This window comes from Symphodus melops (assembly GCF_947650265.1).
Source record: "Symphodus melops genome assembly, chromosome: 12".
Lineage (NCBI taxonomy): Eukaryota > Metazoa > Chordata > Actinopteri > Labriformes > Labridae > Symphodus > Symphodus melops.
The window spans coordinates 18837081-18855835 of NC_136702.1; the positions used below are offsets into that span (position 1 = coordinate 18837081).

The 18755-nt window shown below is 41.4% G+C and overlaps 1 protein-coding gene across 1 annotated transcript in view; it reads right to left on the reverse strand.

The window, feature by feature from the left end:
• The window catches only part of fn1a (fibronectin 1a), a 32410-nt gene that overhangs the window by 6678 nt on the left and 6977 nt on the right, over positions 1-18755 (reverse strand). The window contains exons 10-35 of the mRNA XM_079358469.1: positions 17013-17168; positions 16651-16779; positions 16254-16397; positions 13582-13703; positions 13284-13452; positions 12755-12940; positions 12537-12665; positions 12037-12126; positions 11717-11911; positions 9106-9384; positions 8616-8879; positions 6790-6884; positions 6232-6400; positions 6029-6115; positions 5540-5731; positions 4724-4996; positions 3552-3666; positions 3346-3422; positions 3165-3254; positions 2746-3012; positions 2546-2662; positions 2186-2350; positions 1923-2078; positions 1230-1343; positions 840-1109; positions 498-709 (exon numbers count right to left, since the gene is read on the reverse strand). Coding sequence (XP_079214595.1) covers positions 498-709; positions 840-1109; positions 1230-1343; positions 1923-2078; positions 2186-2350; positions 2546-2662; positions 2746-3012; positions 3165-3254; positions 3346-3422; positions 3552-3666; positions 4724-4996; positions 5540-5731; positions 6029-6115; positions 6232-6400; positions 6790-6884; positions 8616-8879; positions 9106-9384; positions 11717-11911; positions 12037-12126; positions 12537-12665; positions 12755-12940; positions 13284-13452; positions 13582-13703; positions 16254-16397; positions 16651-16779; positions 17013-17168 — 4262 coding nt within the window. The remainder of the gene's footprint in view (positions 1-497; positions 710-839; positions 1110-1229; positions 1344-1922; positions 2079-2185; positions 2351-2545; positions 2663-2745; positions 3013-3164; positions 3255-3345; positions 3423-3551; positions 3667-4723; positions 4997-5539; positions 5732-6028; positions 6116-6231; positions 6401-6789; positions 6885-8615; positions 8880-9105; positions 9385-11716; positions 11912-12036; positions 12127-12536; positions 12666-12754; positions 12941-13283; positions 13453-13581; positions 13704-16253; positions 16398-16650; positions 16780-17012; positions 17169-18755) is intronic.

The window sequence follows — 18755 nt, forward strand, 5'->3', positions numbered from 1 at the left end:
GAGGCAAGAGAGACAAAAAAATAACTAAACAAACAACATAGATTTGAGTCAGTGTTGCTCAGTCTCCATGGGACCGAGTTTAATTATACTGGCAGCAGCAGAAATCACAACTGTTCTTGCATGTTTATGCATGTGGACCCACACTGCCCACAGGCATGAGTCCGCCTGTCTATTACATCTTATCTGTGAGTTATAATCACAAAGTGGGTGTGCCTCTCCATGTGTTTGTGTTTGTTACTGCACTGTTTTCAGATTTCCTTATTTTTCCATTATCTAACTAGTGCTCAAAATGAACTCAATGACGCCTACAATTTACCAAAACATTATTTATATGTTTCCTTAATAAAATGAAGAGATCTGTCTGGTACACATCAACCTTTAAACTTGGTTAAAACTGCTTTTAATGTAGAGGTGAGGCTAGACTGGATTACTAGCTTCCTACTTCTTTTCAAGACAACTCTAGGGACTTTCTACCATTCTCACAGACCCCTACTCACCATGAGTCCTGAGATGTGTGCCTGTGTGGTGTCCGGGGCCAAGTTAATCTCCTTGGTAGGGCCACTTTTGTCCTTTGGGTTCACCACCACACGGTAGCCTGTGAGGCCAGTGAGTCCTGTAAGACGGTTTTCCTGGCCTGGCACCGACCAGCTTATAGTGAAAAATGTGGGGCCGACCTGAGAGAACTTGAGGTCGGTGGGGGGTGAGATGGCTGGGAGGAGGAAAAGTATTTACAAAGTGTTAGACAGATAACCGTTGTTTTCTTAACTTTCAATTTAATATTTGTGGTATAGCTGTAACTATACACAAATCTAACACCTACAACTAACGTTCTCCTTTACCTGTAGCTTGTGTAGCAATAAGTGGTGTGCTGGCTGTGTCATCATGCAGCGCGATAACCTTTATAGTGTATTCAGTGCCGGGTTGTAGACCATAGATGACAGTGGACTCAGCATCTCCTCGGGGGGCAGGACGCAGCTCTCTCTCACCCTCCTCTGGACTCGAATAGAAGACCCTGTAAGATGTCACAATTCCCTCTGGACTGTCCCAGGTGATTCTCAGTGAGGTGGAGTCAATGTCTGAGAAGGTCAGGTCTTTAGGATGGTCTACATCTAAAAATGAATAAGAAGGGTGGCAAGGTAGAGGGGTTGGATAAGAATATTTAATTTTTTTCTGACAGTAAGATTTTTTTTTTTTTTTTTTAATTGTCTCTGGAAAGTAAAAACTCTTACTTGTTAAAGCATTCACAACCATTGGAGAGCTCTCTCCATCTTGTCCAAGAGCATACACACTCAAAACATACTCGACTGTGGGCATCAGTCCTGAGAAAGTAATTTCTGTCTGATCTGAAGAAGAGAAGAAAAAGGATATGAAGGAAGAAAACTGCTTAGCAATAAACAAGACATTTAGTTTTTGTTCCCATTGCACCTCCAAATCAGATTTTTAGCACATCCAGATTGTATGTAGTTTATTTTATTGCCAGTCAAGACACAAAAAGCTGCATGAAATCAAATGTTTCCAAATCTGATACAAACCACATACAGAGGTGGTTTTTAAGGCGATTCAAATCTGATTCTTACAGATCCGACTCAATCTGAACACCTTGGTCGCTTCGATGTGTCTTCTGCGTCACTAGCAACGCAACACCATCGACAATAACAATGATGTAGATCCAGCAAGCCAGAAGTTAATTTTAGTCAGGAGAAAAAAATAGCAGGAATCAAAACAGCAGGAATCAAAACAAACATGGAGTGAAAAAAGGCTGTGGACCGTAAGTGCTACAAGATTGTTTGCGTCAGAAATAGACACACTTCTCTGTTAGAATCTGTTCTGATTTAGGGAAAAAAATCTGATTTGGGCCGCAGTCTGAACAGAGCCTTAAATCTAATCTGTAAATATGAGGACGTTTAGACTGTTTGCGATACCTGGAGCCACCACTTCCGTGAAGGAAGGTCCCTGTCCATTTCTTGGGACCCCAGTCACCCTGTATCCTTTGATTGGCCCCTGGGCAGGGCTCCATCTTACTGTGACACTGTTGTCTTTCACTTCCATCACTTCCATTTCAGACGGAGAGTCGACTCCTGGAAAAAGGAGGAACGGAGAGTTGAAGAGGAGAAAGAGCAATGACTTTATAAGGCTGACTGAATGACTTAAACGTCCTGGAGAATGTGTATGACTGTATGTGTACCTGTCCTGTGAGTGACATAGATTGGAGTGCTAGATGCAGGGCTGTCTCCTCTACCAGTCACAGCGTAGACAGTGACAGTGTAATCAGTGCCGGGCTTCAGGTTGTTGATAGTGGCTGTGGACTGAGAGCCAGGTACTGTGAACTCCTTAGGATTACTGTGACCTCCTGAATAAACAGACAATGTAATAAATGTTAGAGACACTGATACCAAAAAAAAGGCCTGGAATATTCTCTTAAAACATCTTTATTCTTATTTATCATTAATAAAAAAAAAACGAAAAAAACTAGAAAATACAAACTAGAACTAAAAGACCTGAAGCTAAATGTACTGTTTTGAACAGTTTTAGAAAAAAAGCTCACCACTCTCTCCATGTGTGATTCTGTAGTAGCGCACTGTGACAGGTGGGGCGTCCCAGCGGATGGTGATGCTGGTGGGGGAGGAGTCTAGCACTTCCAGGTCAGTAGGAGCATCAGAGACTGGAGAGATAGGGAAAAAGTGATGATGACGATGACATGAAGAGCATCTGGATACAATCAAATATTAAATTGGGATTTCATACTTGTCTTTTGTGTTCCACTGAGTGGCAGGCTCTCCTCTGCCCTGTTCACTGCATAGATGTTAACCAGGTACTCTGTGTCTGGTGATAGTCCTGTCAGGGTGAAGTGGTTCCTGGATGGGGGCAGCCTCTCGTCCTTGGCCCTCCCACCACTCACCATCTGGTGACGGATGCGGTAACCAGTGATTTTGCTCTGGGGAGCAAGCCAGTGGATGGTGAAGGAGTTGGTGTAGATCTCAGAGAAACGCATGCCCACGGGTGAATCCAAAGCTGAAGTAGAGACGCAGAAAAGGAATACATGACGTTCCAGGTTAAAACGTTTTTTTTTTCTTTTTTCTTTCCAATGCTTCTAAAAAGAAGCCAAGGCAACCACTTCTAAACTGATATCACCATGTTTTTAAATAACAGCAATTAAGACTCACCTGTTTTCTGGGTGCCAACGAGAGGTGAGCTCTCCCTCTGCTCATAAACACACACCACGCTCACCAGATACTCAGTGTTCGGCAGCAGGTCTGTGGACACGAATGGTGTTTAATTATCAAGGCTGTTTTTCCATGTGTCTCTTAGTTGTCATCGTCCTGCTTTTTCTTGGATGTAACTTACTTCTTAGCACCACTTTGTTACTTTTGCCTCCTGTGCTGGTTTCTGTAAGGTCATCGTCATCATCGATGGGATGATACCTAAATGAAAGAAGACAAACACAGGAGTTATTTTCGTGTGGTCTGTTGTTTATCCCACAGAACACCTGAGTCAGAAAGAAGAAGCTTTAAAAAACTGTACTGTAATGTACTGTAGGTGGCTTGTTGTACCTGATGAGGTAACTGTTGATGTCAGCAGCGTTAGGGACTTGGGGAGAGACCCAGGTGACTTCAATACTGTCTGGCCCAACATGGCCAAAGCCCAAATCAGTAGGTGCTGGTACAGCTATAAAAAAAAAAGAAGAAAAAAAAGAATGGAGCTTGATTCAGACGGTCATTTCAAGGTCATGTTCCACATAATTGTTTAATTATTGCTCAACTAAAAAATGCCCAGAGAACAGTTATTCTTTGAAAAGAGTGAGGAGAACAACATGAAGAAAGAGATGAAGAAAATGATGAGCGTAAGAATTCTTTACGCGTCATCCTCAGTCAAGTTCTGAGGTCTTTACACTGGCTGCCAATCTGTCAGAGAATAGATTTTAAAATCCTGCTGCTGGTCTATAAAGCTCTTAATGGTATAGGGCCAAAATAACATGAGAGACCTCCTGATTAGGTACAGTACAAACCGTCCAGACCGCTCAGGTCGTCTGGTACAGGTCTGCTGTCAGAACCAAACATGGAGAAGCAGCCTTCAGTTCCTATGATCCGTATATTCTTTTCTTTCCTCGGTCATGATGCTTTTTGATGTCTTGTGTGAAGCACTTTGAATTGCCTTGTTGTTGAAATGTGCTCTATAAATACACTTGCCTTGCCTTAAAAGGGGGGGAAATCAGTGTTCAATGTGCATGTCAGCGTGAATATGTGTCTTAAGTTTAACAACATCTGTAAAGAGAGAGAACAAGCAGTGTTTGTGATGGGGGGGCAAAACGAGCCTCAGTATGATAAAATCACTTCACTAAAAACAGACGGTCTGCATGCATGCACACACACACACACACACACACACACACACACACACACACACACACACACACACACACACACACACACACACACACGGGGTTATTAAACTAACAACACAGCATGCAGGGCAATTATATCAACAGTGTAGAGAGGGTTGCTTTGAAGAGTGATGTCTTAAAGTTAATAGGAACCTTATTAGATTATATAATCTCTCAGCACGTAGTGTGATTTGTAACTCCATCACAGGCGATGCAAATTATGCTGTTCACATAAAGGATAGTTTCTTGTCAGTTTGTTCATACAGTATGTATTCGTGAACGATGCACGCACTGTTAGTGATTTAAGTAATTAATGTAATCTTGTGGTAACTTGGATCTTACATGTTTGTTGAATGAGGGTGGTCGGCTCGCTCTCTCCGCTGTCCGTCACAGTGGTCACACTAAACTCGTAGTCGATGCCAGGCTCCAGACCGTACACGGTATAGTGACCAGTTGTTGGCAGAACCATGTCCTCAAAGATGGGTACACTCTCGCCGGCTGCCACCACCGTAATCTTGTAACCTGTGATGGCCGTGGTGTTGAGCGGTGACCAGCGGAGGCTAATAGTTGTGTCGCTTACATCCTTGAAGCTGAGGTCTGTCAGCTGTGGGATGTCTGGGGGAGGCGATGGAGAGAATCGGAGGGAAAGGGTGCAGGGACGAGAGAGAGAGAGAAAGAGAGAAGACAACAGAAAAACACCAAACAAACAAGGCGAGGACAGGAGGGGGGAAAAAGGAAGTGGACACGAAGGAAATAGGAAACAGCAAAGAAAAAGAGAGGGAGGAGCAGATGTTAAGGCAAGAAACATATGTTGTCAACTTCCAGTTAAGTGAGATATTTAAATATCACACCGAAGGAAGGAATAATGCAAGGTTGCTTTTCATGGTATATATTAACATCTCGTTAAATTTCATGTCGTTCAATGAAGCGTGTTCATTGATGGATCTTGATATATACTGTACAAAGGCAAAGTAGCATCAGTGCTGAAAAAAGTCTTGGTCTATCTCTAGCAGGTTTTGCTAGGTTAGAGCATCACTGTTAACAAGGCAGCATTAGTATATGTTATATGTGAACGTCAGTGTGTTTTTTTTAACATATAACCATTTTGGTATCAATGCCCCATCCTCTCGAATGATTCTAATTTGAGCCGTCACTCACCTGGCGTTATGATGGTTGATACAGGAGTGCTCTCTATATCATCCTTAACGGTAAAAACGCTGATGTTGTACTCCACTCCTGGGCTGAGGTTCTCCAGGGTGCAGGAGTTCTTCTCCGGCTTCACAAACTCTTCCACGCTGTTTCCCTGCTGTCCATTGGTGGGAGCGCATGACACTCTGTAGCCAGTGATATCTAATAATAAGAACAAAAGATGACATGAGGCAAAAGTGAATGGAAGCAGAAGACACAAAAAAGCAGATTTACTGTTTTGCTTCTGAAAGACATTTTAAAATATAGCAGCAGAGAGTTTAAGCAAGCGAGTGAAGAAAACCAACGAACTGATAGATGGTTGAAACCATAAAGGAAATGCAAAAACACTCTAACAAAGGGAGCATTACTAGTATGCTTGACTCAAATTTAGGTTTTTTTCTCAGTTTGACTTCATTGTTTCTTTGTCATTCACATCTGGGTATGCAGGTGTGTGTATACCTGGTACGCTTGCTCCATTCCATTGCACTGTGAGCCCTCCAGTGCCTGGGTTAGACTCCAGATTGAGGTCAGTAGGAGGGGACAAAGCTGGAAGGAAAGAGGTATACATTAATTCAAATGAGAAGGACAAAAAAATAAAAATAAAAGATGAATAAAGAAAAATGAATTGAGAGATAACTCAATATGTTTCAGTTTATACTTACGCGTGACGACACGGCGTGTGACTGAGTTTCCTTGCTCATGGCCGTTGATGACTGGTTGGACGCTATAGGTGTACTCCACTCCCGGAGTCAGACCAGAAATGTAAATACTTCCTGAGTCAGAAGTCACGTCCCTGGGGGCCTCTCCTCCCTGACTGGGCCTTACTGTCAACTAAAAGATCAATGCACACAGAGTCAGAGACAGCAGAAAGACAGAGAAATGTAGACATGGGGTGCAGAAGGTTAAGGTCATAGGTCCGGGCTTTCCCAGGAACATGGAGGCCGGCAGAATATTTACATCTTGGGTGTGACATATTTTGACCAATCAGGCTTCGTTCTGAGGTCAGTAGTCCCCCTGTTATGTAATTCAAATGGAGCCTGCACTACTTTAGGAACTCTTTCTACAGCAAAGAATGCAACAACACTGCATGTGAGAGACAATCACCAAATCCAGATGTTGAATTGTCGAATTGCATGTAAAGAGAGGAACGTAGTCTCATACCTATAGACATCTGCATGATGAGACATCAAGTTAAGTCAAACTTTTTTTTTCGAACATACCTTATATCCAATGTGGGAAACTGGAGTCCAGGAGATAATAATGGAGGTGTCAGTTACATCAGTGCTGAAATGAGGAGCGTTGCCCATTGGCGGGTCTACAAATACACAAAAGGAAAATAAACAGTTTTTGTGTAACATACAGTATCAATACTTGTTTTTGTTTTTTTTGTTGTTGTGGGCTTTCGCCCGAAAAATAAAAGACGGAGCACATTCTCAACCAACTTAGGCAAAAGGTATTTCATATTTATGAGTACACTTATGCTGATGTCTTTTATTCGTCTTACATGCAACCGTCACATTTTAAGGGCGAACACTAGGGAAATAGTCGATATTGACTTAAAAATTTAACATTTGGAAATATCTGTATCGGATTTTTACAACCGATATTGGAACCGATAATGGAATTTCCGAGTCTGCATGAACGCAGCACGAGACGTTTATGGGCGCGCGCTTGATGACGTTAACAACAACAAATACGACACGCTGGACTCGTAGCTAACAAGTTAGCTCACCCGGTGAATGAGGTGTCCGTGGTTTGGAACTATTTCCAAGTGTCAACTACAGACAATAAATTTGCAATTTGCAATGACTGCAAAGCGTCGGTTATGCGAGGAGGAAACAAGGTGTCTTCCTTTAATACATCAATTTTAATAACCCATGTCAAGAAGAATCACGCGGAGTTGCTACATTTGCGCAGCAAAGTGATGAAAAGAAGCAACAGTTGAAACCGAAGAAAACCACACAGTTGTCGCTTAAAGAGTCAACTGAAATCCTTGTACCAAGAAATCCTTGCAGAGAATGAAGTTGCAGCTCAAGCACCTACAAGCGAGACAGCGCAGGTGAGTAATTGATTAACTCTAATCATCAAACTAAATTTAATCTGCTGTGCTGAGTGCGTCACATTAAAAATATACATTACATGCACTGAATACAGTAACCATTTGGCAGTCAGTGCTTCAAAGAAAAATAAATAATAGAAATTCTATTAAAGAAATGGAGGAATTCTATTATACATTTATTCCCTGTCTTTTTTATTCTTTTAGGTGCATGCATACCTAGGAGAAGCTATCCCCTCGAAAGGATGCCCTTTGGAGTACTGGAGGCATCAGGAGAGAGGATTTTGTTACTCTCAAAAGAGATTGAGCCCAGTTTGAGTATATTATTTGACAAGTTATGGCCAGTCATTCATTGACTGTTTGTTTACAACTAATGGACTGAAGATATGCCTCTTCCTTTTTTTTTATATTGTCTGTGGTGTTGTTTGAGGCTGTTTGTTGTTGAGGTATCTCTCTAACACTAAATAAATATGGCACTTTTTTCCATAATTTAAGTTGTTCTCTTATTTTTCTCAGTGTGTACATTTGGAAAGACATGTTTCATTCACATATGCATCCAGTGGGGCATCACAATAAAATTAGGCATAATGTGTTAATTCCAGGAGATATTTTATGTTGTTGTTACCTAACAGTTTTGATGTAAAAAGCCTGCATATATCGGTATCGGTGATATCGGTATCGGTGATATCGGTATCGGAAATTAAGAGTTGGACAATATCGGATATCGGTAGAAAAGCCAATATCGAGCATCCCTAGCGAACACCATTGCTAACATTTACGGTTTAAGCTACGGTAACTGGAAAACTGCTAATATTTAATGCAGGTAGTCTAGATTTACATGCTACTTTAAAAACAAAGACTTATATATTTGTATCACCACTCGAGCAAACAAATAGTCCCACCCTTTCTACAACAAGACACACTGGGATCATACGCACAGACCCCACACTGTTTTCGATTGATTTGTTTAAATAATCATCAGGCACTCACTGGTGGTGAACACTGCAGTCTCTCCTTCACTCAGTGTATTGTCTTGCTCTGCATGCAGCGTAGCGGTGTAGTCTGTACTAGGCTTCAGGTTGAGGATGGTGTACTCGGTAAGGCGGGCAGGCAGACGCAGCTGTTTGGGGTTCGAGCCCTCGACAGTGAGGAAGAGACGGTAGCCAGTGATTTTGGCACGGGGGGCATACCACATAATCACAGCACTGTCCTCAGTCACATTTGAGAAATGGATATCTGTGGGAGCATCAGGCTCTGAAAAGAGAGATGTCATAATTTATGTTAGATGCAAAACATTCATTTAAAAAGAAAAAGCTGAAAAAATAAATGTTTAAGAACATTAAACAATCATGTAAAATATATATATTGTACATCACAGGAAACAATTCATTTAAGGACACAAATAGTTTTCAGATAACTTCCAAAACTCTGGAAAAACAACTTTTCTCAAATGTCCCTGCAGTGCATCAGTCATACTCACTTGTAGTTTGCTCCCCAGTAAGAGGTAAACTTTCCTCTCCATTGTTAATGGTGTAGACATTGAAGCGGTAATGTGTTCCAGGCTGTAGCTGTGTGACTTCTATGTAGGAGTTTTGACTGACAGGAAGAGTCATTTCCCTCTGGGGAGAACCATTTTCATCAACAGGGATGACGACCACCCGGTATCCTGAGACTGCATTCGTTGGTCCAGACCATGTCAGAACAATTTTCTTATCTGACACCTCGAAGAACTGAAGGTCTGTAGGAGAAACCACCTCAACTGTGGACACAGGGGGAAAGGATAAATGCATTTAAGTTGCTCATTCTTCAACCTTTACTTGTAAAAAAAACCCAAAAACATTATTAGTTTTTATTTATTTTAAGACGTGAAAAAATATTCTCAGGAGTAAAATGCTGTTTTAAAGTTGCAACAGAACAGACAAAAACCATATATAATCACAGTGAAGAACAAACATTTGTGTATTATGCAATGTACAATGAGCCTAACCAGGAAACCATATTTTCATAACTTGAAAAAAAGAGACTATATTCAAACTGCGAATAATGACATATACAGTGATAAACTAAAATAATTACAGCTTAAAGAAAGTAAACTGGTGCACACAGGGAGAACGATGGAAAGACGCAACTCACCATAAAAAATGCGTAAACTTAGATATGGTTGTATTGTATGACTACAGCAGGAAATATATCAAGGGCTAAGATAAGTGCTAGTGCAAGAACTTCAATGTAATGTAACAGAAGTTAAACCACCCGCTGCCTTAAAAATGGCAGTAAAGAAGAAACTCATTTGGTTCCCTCTAATATTACCTCCCTAACATGTTGACTCCACAGCTGTGTTTATTTACCATCATTTATAAATAATCCCTTCAAACTTTAGTGAATTATTTCCAAAAACAAACCTTTTCGTTGCCTGCTTTTCCATAGTATATTGTCAAGTGCACTTTGTTTTAAATTGAGACATGATTGTATACAGCATGTATTAATGAATTTTGCATGCCAAAGCATGACACAACTTTCTTAACTAGGGCCAGTGTGGGGAGGAAAATACACAAAAATATCACTAGAGGAACCTGGACGGAGAGCAAAGAAAAGAAATTGGCTCTAAGAGGTAAACCAATGAGATAAAGAAGGCGAGGAAAAGGGGAAAAAAAGCAATGAAGTAGAGATCAAAATGAATAAATTACTGTGCGTACAACTTTATGTCATTCAAAACTTTAAACAAACCCTGATTCTCTCCTCCTGACCTGACAAGGCACGTCAAATCAAATACAGCTGTTTCCTCGTTAAATCTAAGTACAGGTCTGTAGTGATTAGATTGTAGGCAAATTCACTCACAAGAAAATATTATTATCATAGACCTGCTGTATCATACGACAAGGTATGAGGTCAACACTTTGCTGTGGCTCTACAACCGATCCAGTTACAACCACTTGTGCAGACTTGGTTGACTTTACATGGTGTAAATCTGCCACAGCAGACTCACCTCGGTCATGGATCTTTATTCCATCATGATGTACCAACAATCAGTCTTCCCACATTTGCCTGACTGGCCCAAGAGTGTGTTCATCCTGGCACACTGGGATGTTTTACATAACTGCAGCTGAACTGAATAAGACCCTAACAGCTGTGAACTCAATGACTTCACGTTTCATCGGAAAACTTGTGGAATCTTTGGAATTGGAAACTTCTTCATGAATTATGAAATGTGCCTCGTGATACTTTGCAGGTTAATTCTGCAGGCAAAACTTCCAACTTCAAAATGTAATGTGATCATAAAGCCAAGCTTGTGAGACAAAGGATCCAATGAATCTCCAAGGATGCAGATTTTTGGTTTGCTATGTCTAAAATGTCAACACTTCCCCCAATGACATGCATTTCAACTCTGTGATGCCAAATATTCAAACCAAAACTTGTTTTTGCAAAATTGCTTAAGCAAATAAAACCCTCCTTTGTAGCTTTGCAGCAATGCTCCAGAGGCTGCAGGAGCACAGGAGCAAAAGTTTGAGCAAAGCATACATGGGAGCTGTAGAGTAAACTTTAAAAATTAACTAATGCAAGCAGGCGAGGGACTATGACAATGTATACCTTATCTTCTTGGTCTTTTCCCCATCAACATGTAAATGGCTAAAATCTACACCAGACTTTATTCAGACTTTTCCTGCCAGGCTCCAAGTCAAATTTCCAAGTTAATGTGAGAACACAGCAGATAAGAGTCCGAAAAAATCCCTTTTGTTTGAACGGGAGGCGGTTGTTGATGTTTGAGTCATGTGCAAAACAAAGCATCTTTATACTCTTTCCTTCTCTCCAGAATTCCCTTTCTGTATTTTATTGATACTTTGGATAAATCCAATTACACATAGCATTGTTATACTGGCAAATCATTATCGCACTGCACACTGCTTCACATGCCACCCTGGATATCCTGTGAATAAACAGGGCAGCGTCCTTTTCTGACTCCTTCGACAAACCGCCATGCACCCCCATTGTGTACAGACAGGTGAAACTTCATGATGTGAGGGACAAGCGAGAAGGATGGGCAGGGTGGCATGTGTGAAAACAGCTAAAGCAATCACATCTCATTTTTTTACCTGGCAGTGGATCTCCAGCTGTGTTAACCTGTAAAAACACAGGCTCACTCTCCAGGCTATCCTCCACAGCATAGATACTGATGTTGTACAGCTTCCCTGGTCGGAGGTCACTCAGCGTCACGGATGTTGCTGTGTCAGGGAGAGTCAGCTCTGTGCTTTCGCCCTCGACCGATGGCGTGTAGACGACACGATAACCTGTACAAAGGAAAAGACCAGTTCATTGTGTGAAGGTAAAAGTCACAGAATATTCAGTTGAAATAGAAACTCCCGGCAGATATGGTTCAAAATTGTTGGCTGTACACAAGAATACTAGAGCATACCTGTGATGGGAGCAAGTGGTTTATCCCAGCTTATAACAATGGAGGTTTCTCCCACTTCATCCACTTCATGCTCAACAGGAGCATCAGGGGCTGTGGAGAAAATGAGGTACGAGAGGGACAATTACAACCAATACTGAATCACTGAATCAAGAGCTAAATTCTCTTCTATCCGTGTTGTCATTGTTTGTGTTTTTAAAAAGCCTTTTTAACATCGAGGCCAGGAGACAACAGATGAAAAGTAGCGTTTTGGCTAATTCTGGCATTTTTACCCAGGTATCATCACGTGTTTTATTAATTTGCACTGTCCCCTTCCAAAATAAACTAGATTGAATTAAAGTTGTCGTTCGAGCACATGGTCGTCCAGCTGCTTACAGGTCTGTCATTGCAAAGAATATTTAAAGTGCAGCAGCAGAAACGTTTCGGGTGAAATGAGAAGGAAAGCATAGAAGACAAACAGGGACTATATTTAATGAAAGACGTGCGTGTATGTTTGGACGTACCGGTTGTTTGTGAAGTAGTAAGAATGAGGTTGTCTTCTCCCTCATCTGTAACCTCGTAGACATTGACAGTGTATTTTCTCCCAGGTAGAAGTTCATTTATGTTTACTGAGGTAGTTGTACGTGGCAGGTCTGACGATGGAAAAAAACATATTGTATAAATGAAGTCTTCACAAGCTATGATTTTAAAGCAGTTAAATATTCATTGTGTCTGTGTTTACCTAGCACCATGGGCTGTCCAGTGCCCTGTCCCTGCTCACTGAGCTCATATTCCACTCTAAAACCAGAAACTGTGTCGGAGGCAGAAACCCAGGAGATGACGAAGCTGCTGGAGGTAATTTCCGTCACCGACTCTGAGATGTCAACCAAAGGAGGAAGCTGGGTGGTCTCGCCTTGTGATGTAGCCACTGCAGGAGAAACAGAGATGGAAAAGCAGAGCGTTAAGTGCTTGTTACATCTGAAATGAAAACTGGCTCGAATGATCAAAAGGTTCATCGCCCAGGTTTGAATTTTCAGAGCAAAGTCATTTGCCAAGTGTCATTTTCAGATCGCCGTCTTTAATGCCATCTTTCATATTTTGTTTTTGGCCACCTGAGAGAGTTAAGCTAGGATTTGCAAAACAAGACAACCAGATGTCCGGACCATCTTTCACAGAAAAAGAAGCAAAATAACCTGGGCCATTGCCAAAACAGTAAGTAAGTGATGCAGCAACTCAGACAGCCCTTTGATCTGTCTACTCTCACAACTCACATGATCCATAAGTGGTGGTAAAGTCAAAGCGTGTGATCTCTCGGCGCCCGAACCGCAGCACACTAATCAGCTGACCCTCGTAGGTGATACCCGGCTTCAGCCCTGAGATGGTGTAGGAGTTTAGATGACCAGGAATCAACACCTCCCTCCATGGGTTTTGAGTGTTTTTCTGTAAAATGTAATGAACAGTGTTAGGAAAAAAAAAGAAAAAAGAAATGGCTGTGTCAACATCAGTTTCAGGAAAGAGACTAGCAAGAGGAAGCACCCTGTTTAAGAGCTGTTCAGCATTAAAACTCACCACTTTCCACTTGAGGATGTACTGTGTAATGTGAGCCGACTGTGGGGCGTTCCACTGGATAGGGTGGGAGTTGGGTTGGTTTCCAGATTCTGATATTAATACCTGAACTGGGCGGTTACCACCTGAGGAGGGAAACACACACACAGAAGGGGGATCAGAGATTCAGAAATGTCGACTAAACAGACTAGAAAAGGAGTTCTGACAAGATCAACTCATCATGGTCACAGATTTATCAGAGACGCTTTCTGCATTCTTCATTTAAAATATCTCTTCTTTCACAAGACACATAATCTAATGACACAACACCAGGGCTTTTGCAATATTAGAAATGTCAACACCCTGTTACTTATTACAGACTAACTTTGAGTGAATATCAGTGAATGTAAAGCCACATTTTCCCGGGACAGAACACTGACAAAGTGAAGGAAAAGTAGCACATCACTGTGAGATTCCAGGCCAGACTCTAGCAGCTGAAGGGGAGTACACCATTTCTCTGCTTTTGCACACTCTGTAACCTTCTCTCCCCAGGGTTTCTGTTCTCTTGGATGAAAAAAATGAGCATGTAGAGGCGACTGTAAAAATGGGAAGTGTTAAAAACACAGAGTAGTTACAAACCCCAGTCATATTTCCTCCGACAAGCACAAACCTTCTTTTAATCTTCAATCCATTACCACACATCTGACATTTGACAAAGCACTGGGTAAACTCGGGTTCTGTTCTGCAGAAGGTTGTGGCACACAGTAAGGGGTATCAAGTGGAGGGGACTATAAAAGATTTAGCAGATAAGTGCATAAAAAGGGAGGAAAAGTCTTATCAGCAGAAGTTAAAAGTCTAGTCTCGCAAGTGGTTTTCCAGATTTAAAAAAAAGGGGTATGGAGTCATGTTTAATGTAAACAGAAGTCATGTGTTGAGCAGACCCTCTGACATAAGCTGTGCTGATAGAAACTGGTAGCTTCTATAAAGAACTGAGGTTTTTTAACCACTTTTCCAAATAGCAGACCTGTAATCAACGTTTCTGAGCAAGTGGCTCGGTTAACCAGAAGTTGCTTGCAGATACACAAACCTCAAAAACAATCTGGGACCAATTACTGCCTATTACAGACCCACAGGCCAATGGCAAGGGTAAGGGTTACACAGATTCAGATGTGGGACGCACAGAGAAACAGATGCACACTTGCAGTGAATGAATTTCATGTTCATTCTACCAGCATCATCACGTACATACATGCCTGTTACATACAGGAGCACAAGCGTGCATGCAAACAAGCACTTTTACCATGTGCATGTAGACTCAACATTCGTGTTCGACACCGACAGATGCACACGGGGAGATTGTGATAAGAACCACAGTAAAGGGAAGAATTGTTGAGAGTAATCATAAAAATACAAAGAACCTCTAAAGATTTAGAGAAGAGATAAACATGGCAGCAGAAAAGACGATCTTATCTATGTTGTCGCTAACCCAGAGACTTTAAGAAATCCTTGACTTGGGTTCTCCATTTTTACCTTTTATGGTGTTACCAGTGCTGTAACCAGCGCTCCCATTGACTTAGAGTCTGGGTTTGCTCCTCGCCGCCCTTAAATCTTAGCATGGCGTATTTTGCCTCTGTATAGACACGCACACATGCACACACGCACAAAGTAAAATCACAGCTGGTTGCGATTACGGCCACTTACGGCAGAATAGTGCCCTACATTTTGTATCTCTTGTCAACCTGCTTCATAAAAAGCAAACTAGTTACAGCTCAAATTTTCCCTTATGTAAGACGAGCCTGACGTTTTGCTGCACAGTGGCCTCCCTTGAAGCTTCACAGGCAAATTTATGCATGCTGAGGAAGATTTTACAACTTTGTTTCCTCTAGAAAGCGTAATACAGCAAATATGTCTTAGTATGCAATATTAGCATTACCATAAAGCAAGCAAAGCTGAGGAGAAAAAAACAGGGATTGTTTCCACCTCAAGAGGGGTTGTATCTCACGCTGAGAAATGAGGAAATCCAGACAGGAATGTGATTGAATAACCTGGGTACTGGGTTGCAAACATAACAAAAAAAATGCATGATGCCTTTAGAAGTCAAACAAAATTGTAAGAAACATTACTGTAAAAAGTTTGCTTGCATTAACACTATTTTTCCAAGCTTCGTCTCAGGTTACAAGGTTAAAAAAAAGATCATTCCTACATATTCTGTTCAGTGTGGCATGACTGTGGCACAGACATGTGTTTACATTTTATGTCAATCTCTTTCCTAAATCTAAAATCCTTTAAATGAAAAAGATTCCGCCAAAGGCTTTACGGTTTATGTTTGGTAGGTGTGTGTGTTATGGAGTCCACACACACACAAACACACACACACACACCTGCACTGTGTCGTTTTGTGCAGCTGTGGCAACAACACAGGGGGATGTACCACATGCTAACAAGAACAAAGGCACACAGTGGGGGGTGAATCTGTAAAACAGGAAGTCACACCCCCTCCCATTTCTGCCTGTTTCACATCAAAGTCAAGGGTCTCATTTTCTGGTGACCTAAACAAACATTTTGCTCCACTTAACATTTTGTCCGTTCTGTTTGTTTTACTCAAACAGTTTTCATATCGACACCAGCTAAACCTTTCATCTATACAAAGAAATATCAGCTCATTATTCAACCTTAATGTATATGTCACATCTTACCGGGATAGGACTGCTGAGGCTCACAGCTGAGTTCTCCAACGCCGTTACCATAGCAATAGCACTTGTACATAATTCCATGGATGACTTTATCCCAAGACTCTCCGATCTGATAGAAAGCTCTCGTCTCAGGCTCCTGGCACTGATCTGAGGGCAGAGACGCATCAAAACAAATAATGCAGATGGAAACCACTGACGAGAGTTTGGACCATCATCAAATAGTGCTCCACTGAAATATTCTAATAATTCTTTATTTTCAGGCCCTTTTGTTGTGAGTTGTAGGTCTAGCGGTCGTATTAACAAATTAACATTAGTGTAGCAGGAGTTCAGAAGAAACTGACAGAATGGCCGTCATACAAAATGATGTTTACGATCGACACATGTAACAAGCCAAACTCACCAATAGCATCGCACTTCCAGCGGCCACGCCCTTGTCCAAAGCAGGTACAGTTCATCATGTAGCCTTCATTGTGTAGTTTGGTGAAGGTTTGGTTCACCTCGTAAGTCAGATTGTCCACAATACACTGATCTGTGATAGACAATCAAACACATGACATTGAATATCAAGACCTCGGCGTTCTGCTTCTCTGAACTCTGTGTGTGTGTGTGTGCACGTGAAAGGTGCACCATAAAGTGCAGGTGTGCAGGTTCTCTGTTAATCTTTCTGCAGTTGAGGGAAGAGGTCAAAGGTCACATGTCAATCAGTCACAGACTTCTAATGTTACCATGTAATTATAACCCTACACATACACACAAACACACCTTTAATCTGGGAGTAAGCTGCACAGCTCCATTCTCCTCGGCCATTGCCCACACAGGTGCATCTCATCATGTGGCCCAGAACATCATGACGTTTGTCCCACTGGTCTCCCACGCGGTACATCACCCCTTCCGTGCTGGTACATACCTCTTCCTGGGCTAGAAAACACAAGTCATAAAATGAATATAAAGTTTCTCGACTTTTTGGTTATGATGTTGCTAAATATGTACTCATAAAAATGTTAGGACTTCTCTAAAGAAAAACACATTGTATGTAATTTCTTAATGACAAGGACACGGACCTGTTGGTACAGTACTGAGACAAAAACAGTTTCAAATACATGAAAAACAAAAGACCCCCCATCAGAGATCAGTTACTATAACCTGCAATTACAACCCAAGGCTGGAAGTGACACCACCATCAGAAAACACCTGTGTCCAAAGGAAATGAGATTTTCCGAAATTAAAAGCCAAAAACAGCTGTTTCTCACTTTGTGTGTGTGTGTGTGTGTGGACGACTGTGTGTGTGTGTGTGTGTGTGTGTGTGTGTGTGTGTGTGTGTGTGTTCCCCATTGTAATTAAAACAGCAAGTTGTTTTCCTCAGGAAACAGAACATTTTCAACAGTGCAGATTCAGAGTTGATGCAGGACTCTGTTCTTGCCGCAGCCAGTCCTAAGAGCAGGCAGAGTAATACACTGATATGCACCCATGTCAGTGGCCATATGTGCTCAACTCTCCATGAAGTGGAGGCAAGAGGAGATAAGAAATGATCTTGTGTCTTGGAAGCCAGCCTAAATATTTCTGTGGCATGCAGAAACTGAACCAGGGTCAGGGCATCTGGTTCCTGGAAGTAAAAATGGCTGAACTAGGTTTGAGATGTTTTAAACACACAATGAAATAGGACTTGTAAACATAGACTGTAAAAAAACATGGACGATTTTGGTGACATCAACCGTTAGTTTCTGATTCTGACTTTTAAAAAACTCTCAGTGGTGGATGCCATATTGGAAATGCTGTGTAACTAACTTTTGGTCAACCAAGTAACAGACAGAGCTGGAGCTGAGGCGGACCTTCAGCCTCCTGATGAACAGCTGCAACACTCACAACCGTCAGTCAGATCAGCCACAGTCATTGTAAATTACTCTAACAATAAAAATTAGCTATTCACACCTCTTTTTTCGCCATAAAACCGACATTTTAGAACCGGTGTGTATGCCAGGCCTCAATTGGCCCATGAAGAACTGCAGTTTGCATTTCTGCATTGGCTTAAAGTAACACCAGAGTTGTTGCTTGCATGTAAAGAATTAACACCCAAGCGGACTGGGGCTGTATTCTACAACTGAACGCCAAGGCAAATGCATGTAGTTTAAAAATATATATATATAATTGTTTGAGAATGCAAATAAAGCTTATACTAAGGATAGTTTTAAATAATGTGCTAGGTTTTCTCTTAAGTTTTTATTGTCATAGAAAAGTGTTCACCTCACTTAAGCTCAAGGTTAAGAGCCAAATCACTGCAAATACTTGACTTGTTTGTTAAAAGACATATGGTGCTTCTGGTGTGCCCAGAATGGTCTGCTTTAAAAGAATCAATAAAGGCTGATTCCGTGTGAGCTTTCAACACATTCTTTCCATGTGTCTATTGCTAGAGGGTGGCTTGCTGCTTTTTATGATTTAGAATCAGTCTGTTGTCAACACTTGGATATTAATCTCTTCCAACTATAAAAGTTTGTCCTCAACTCAACC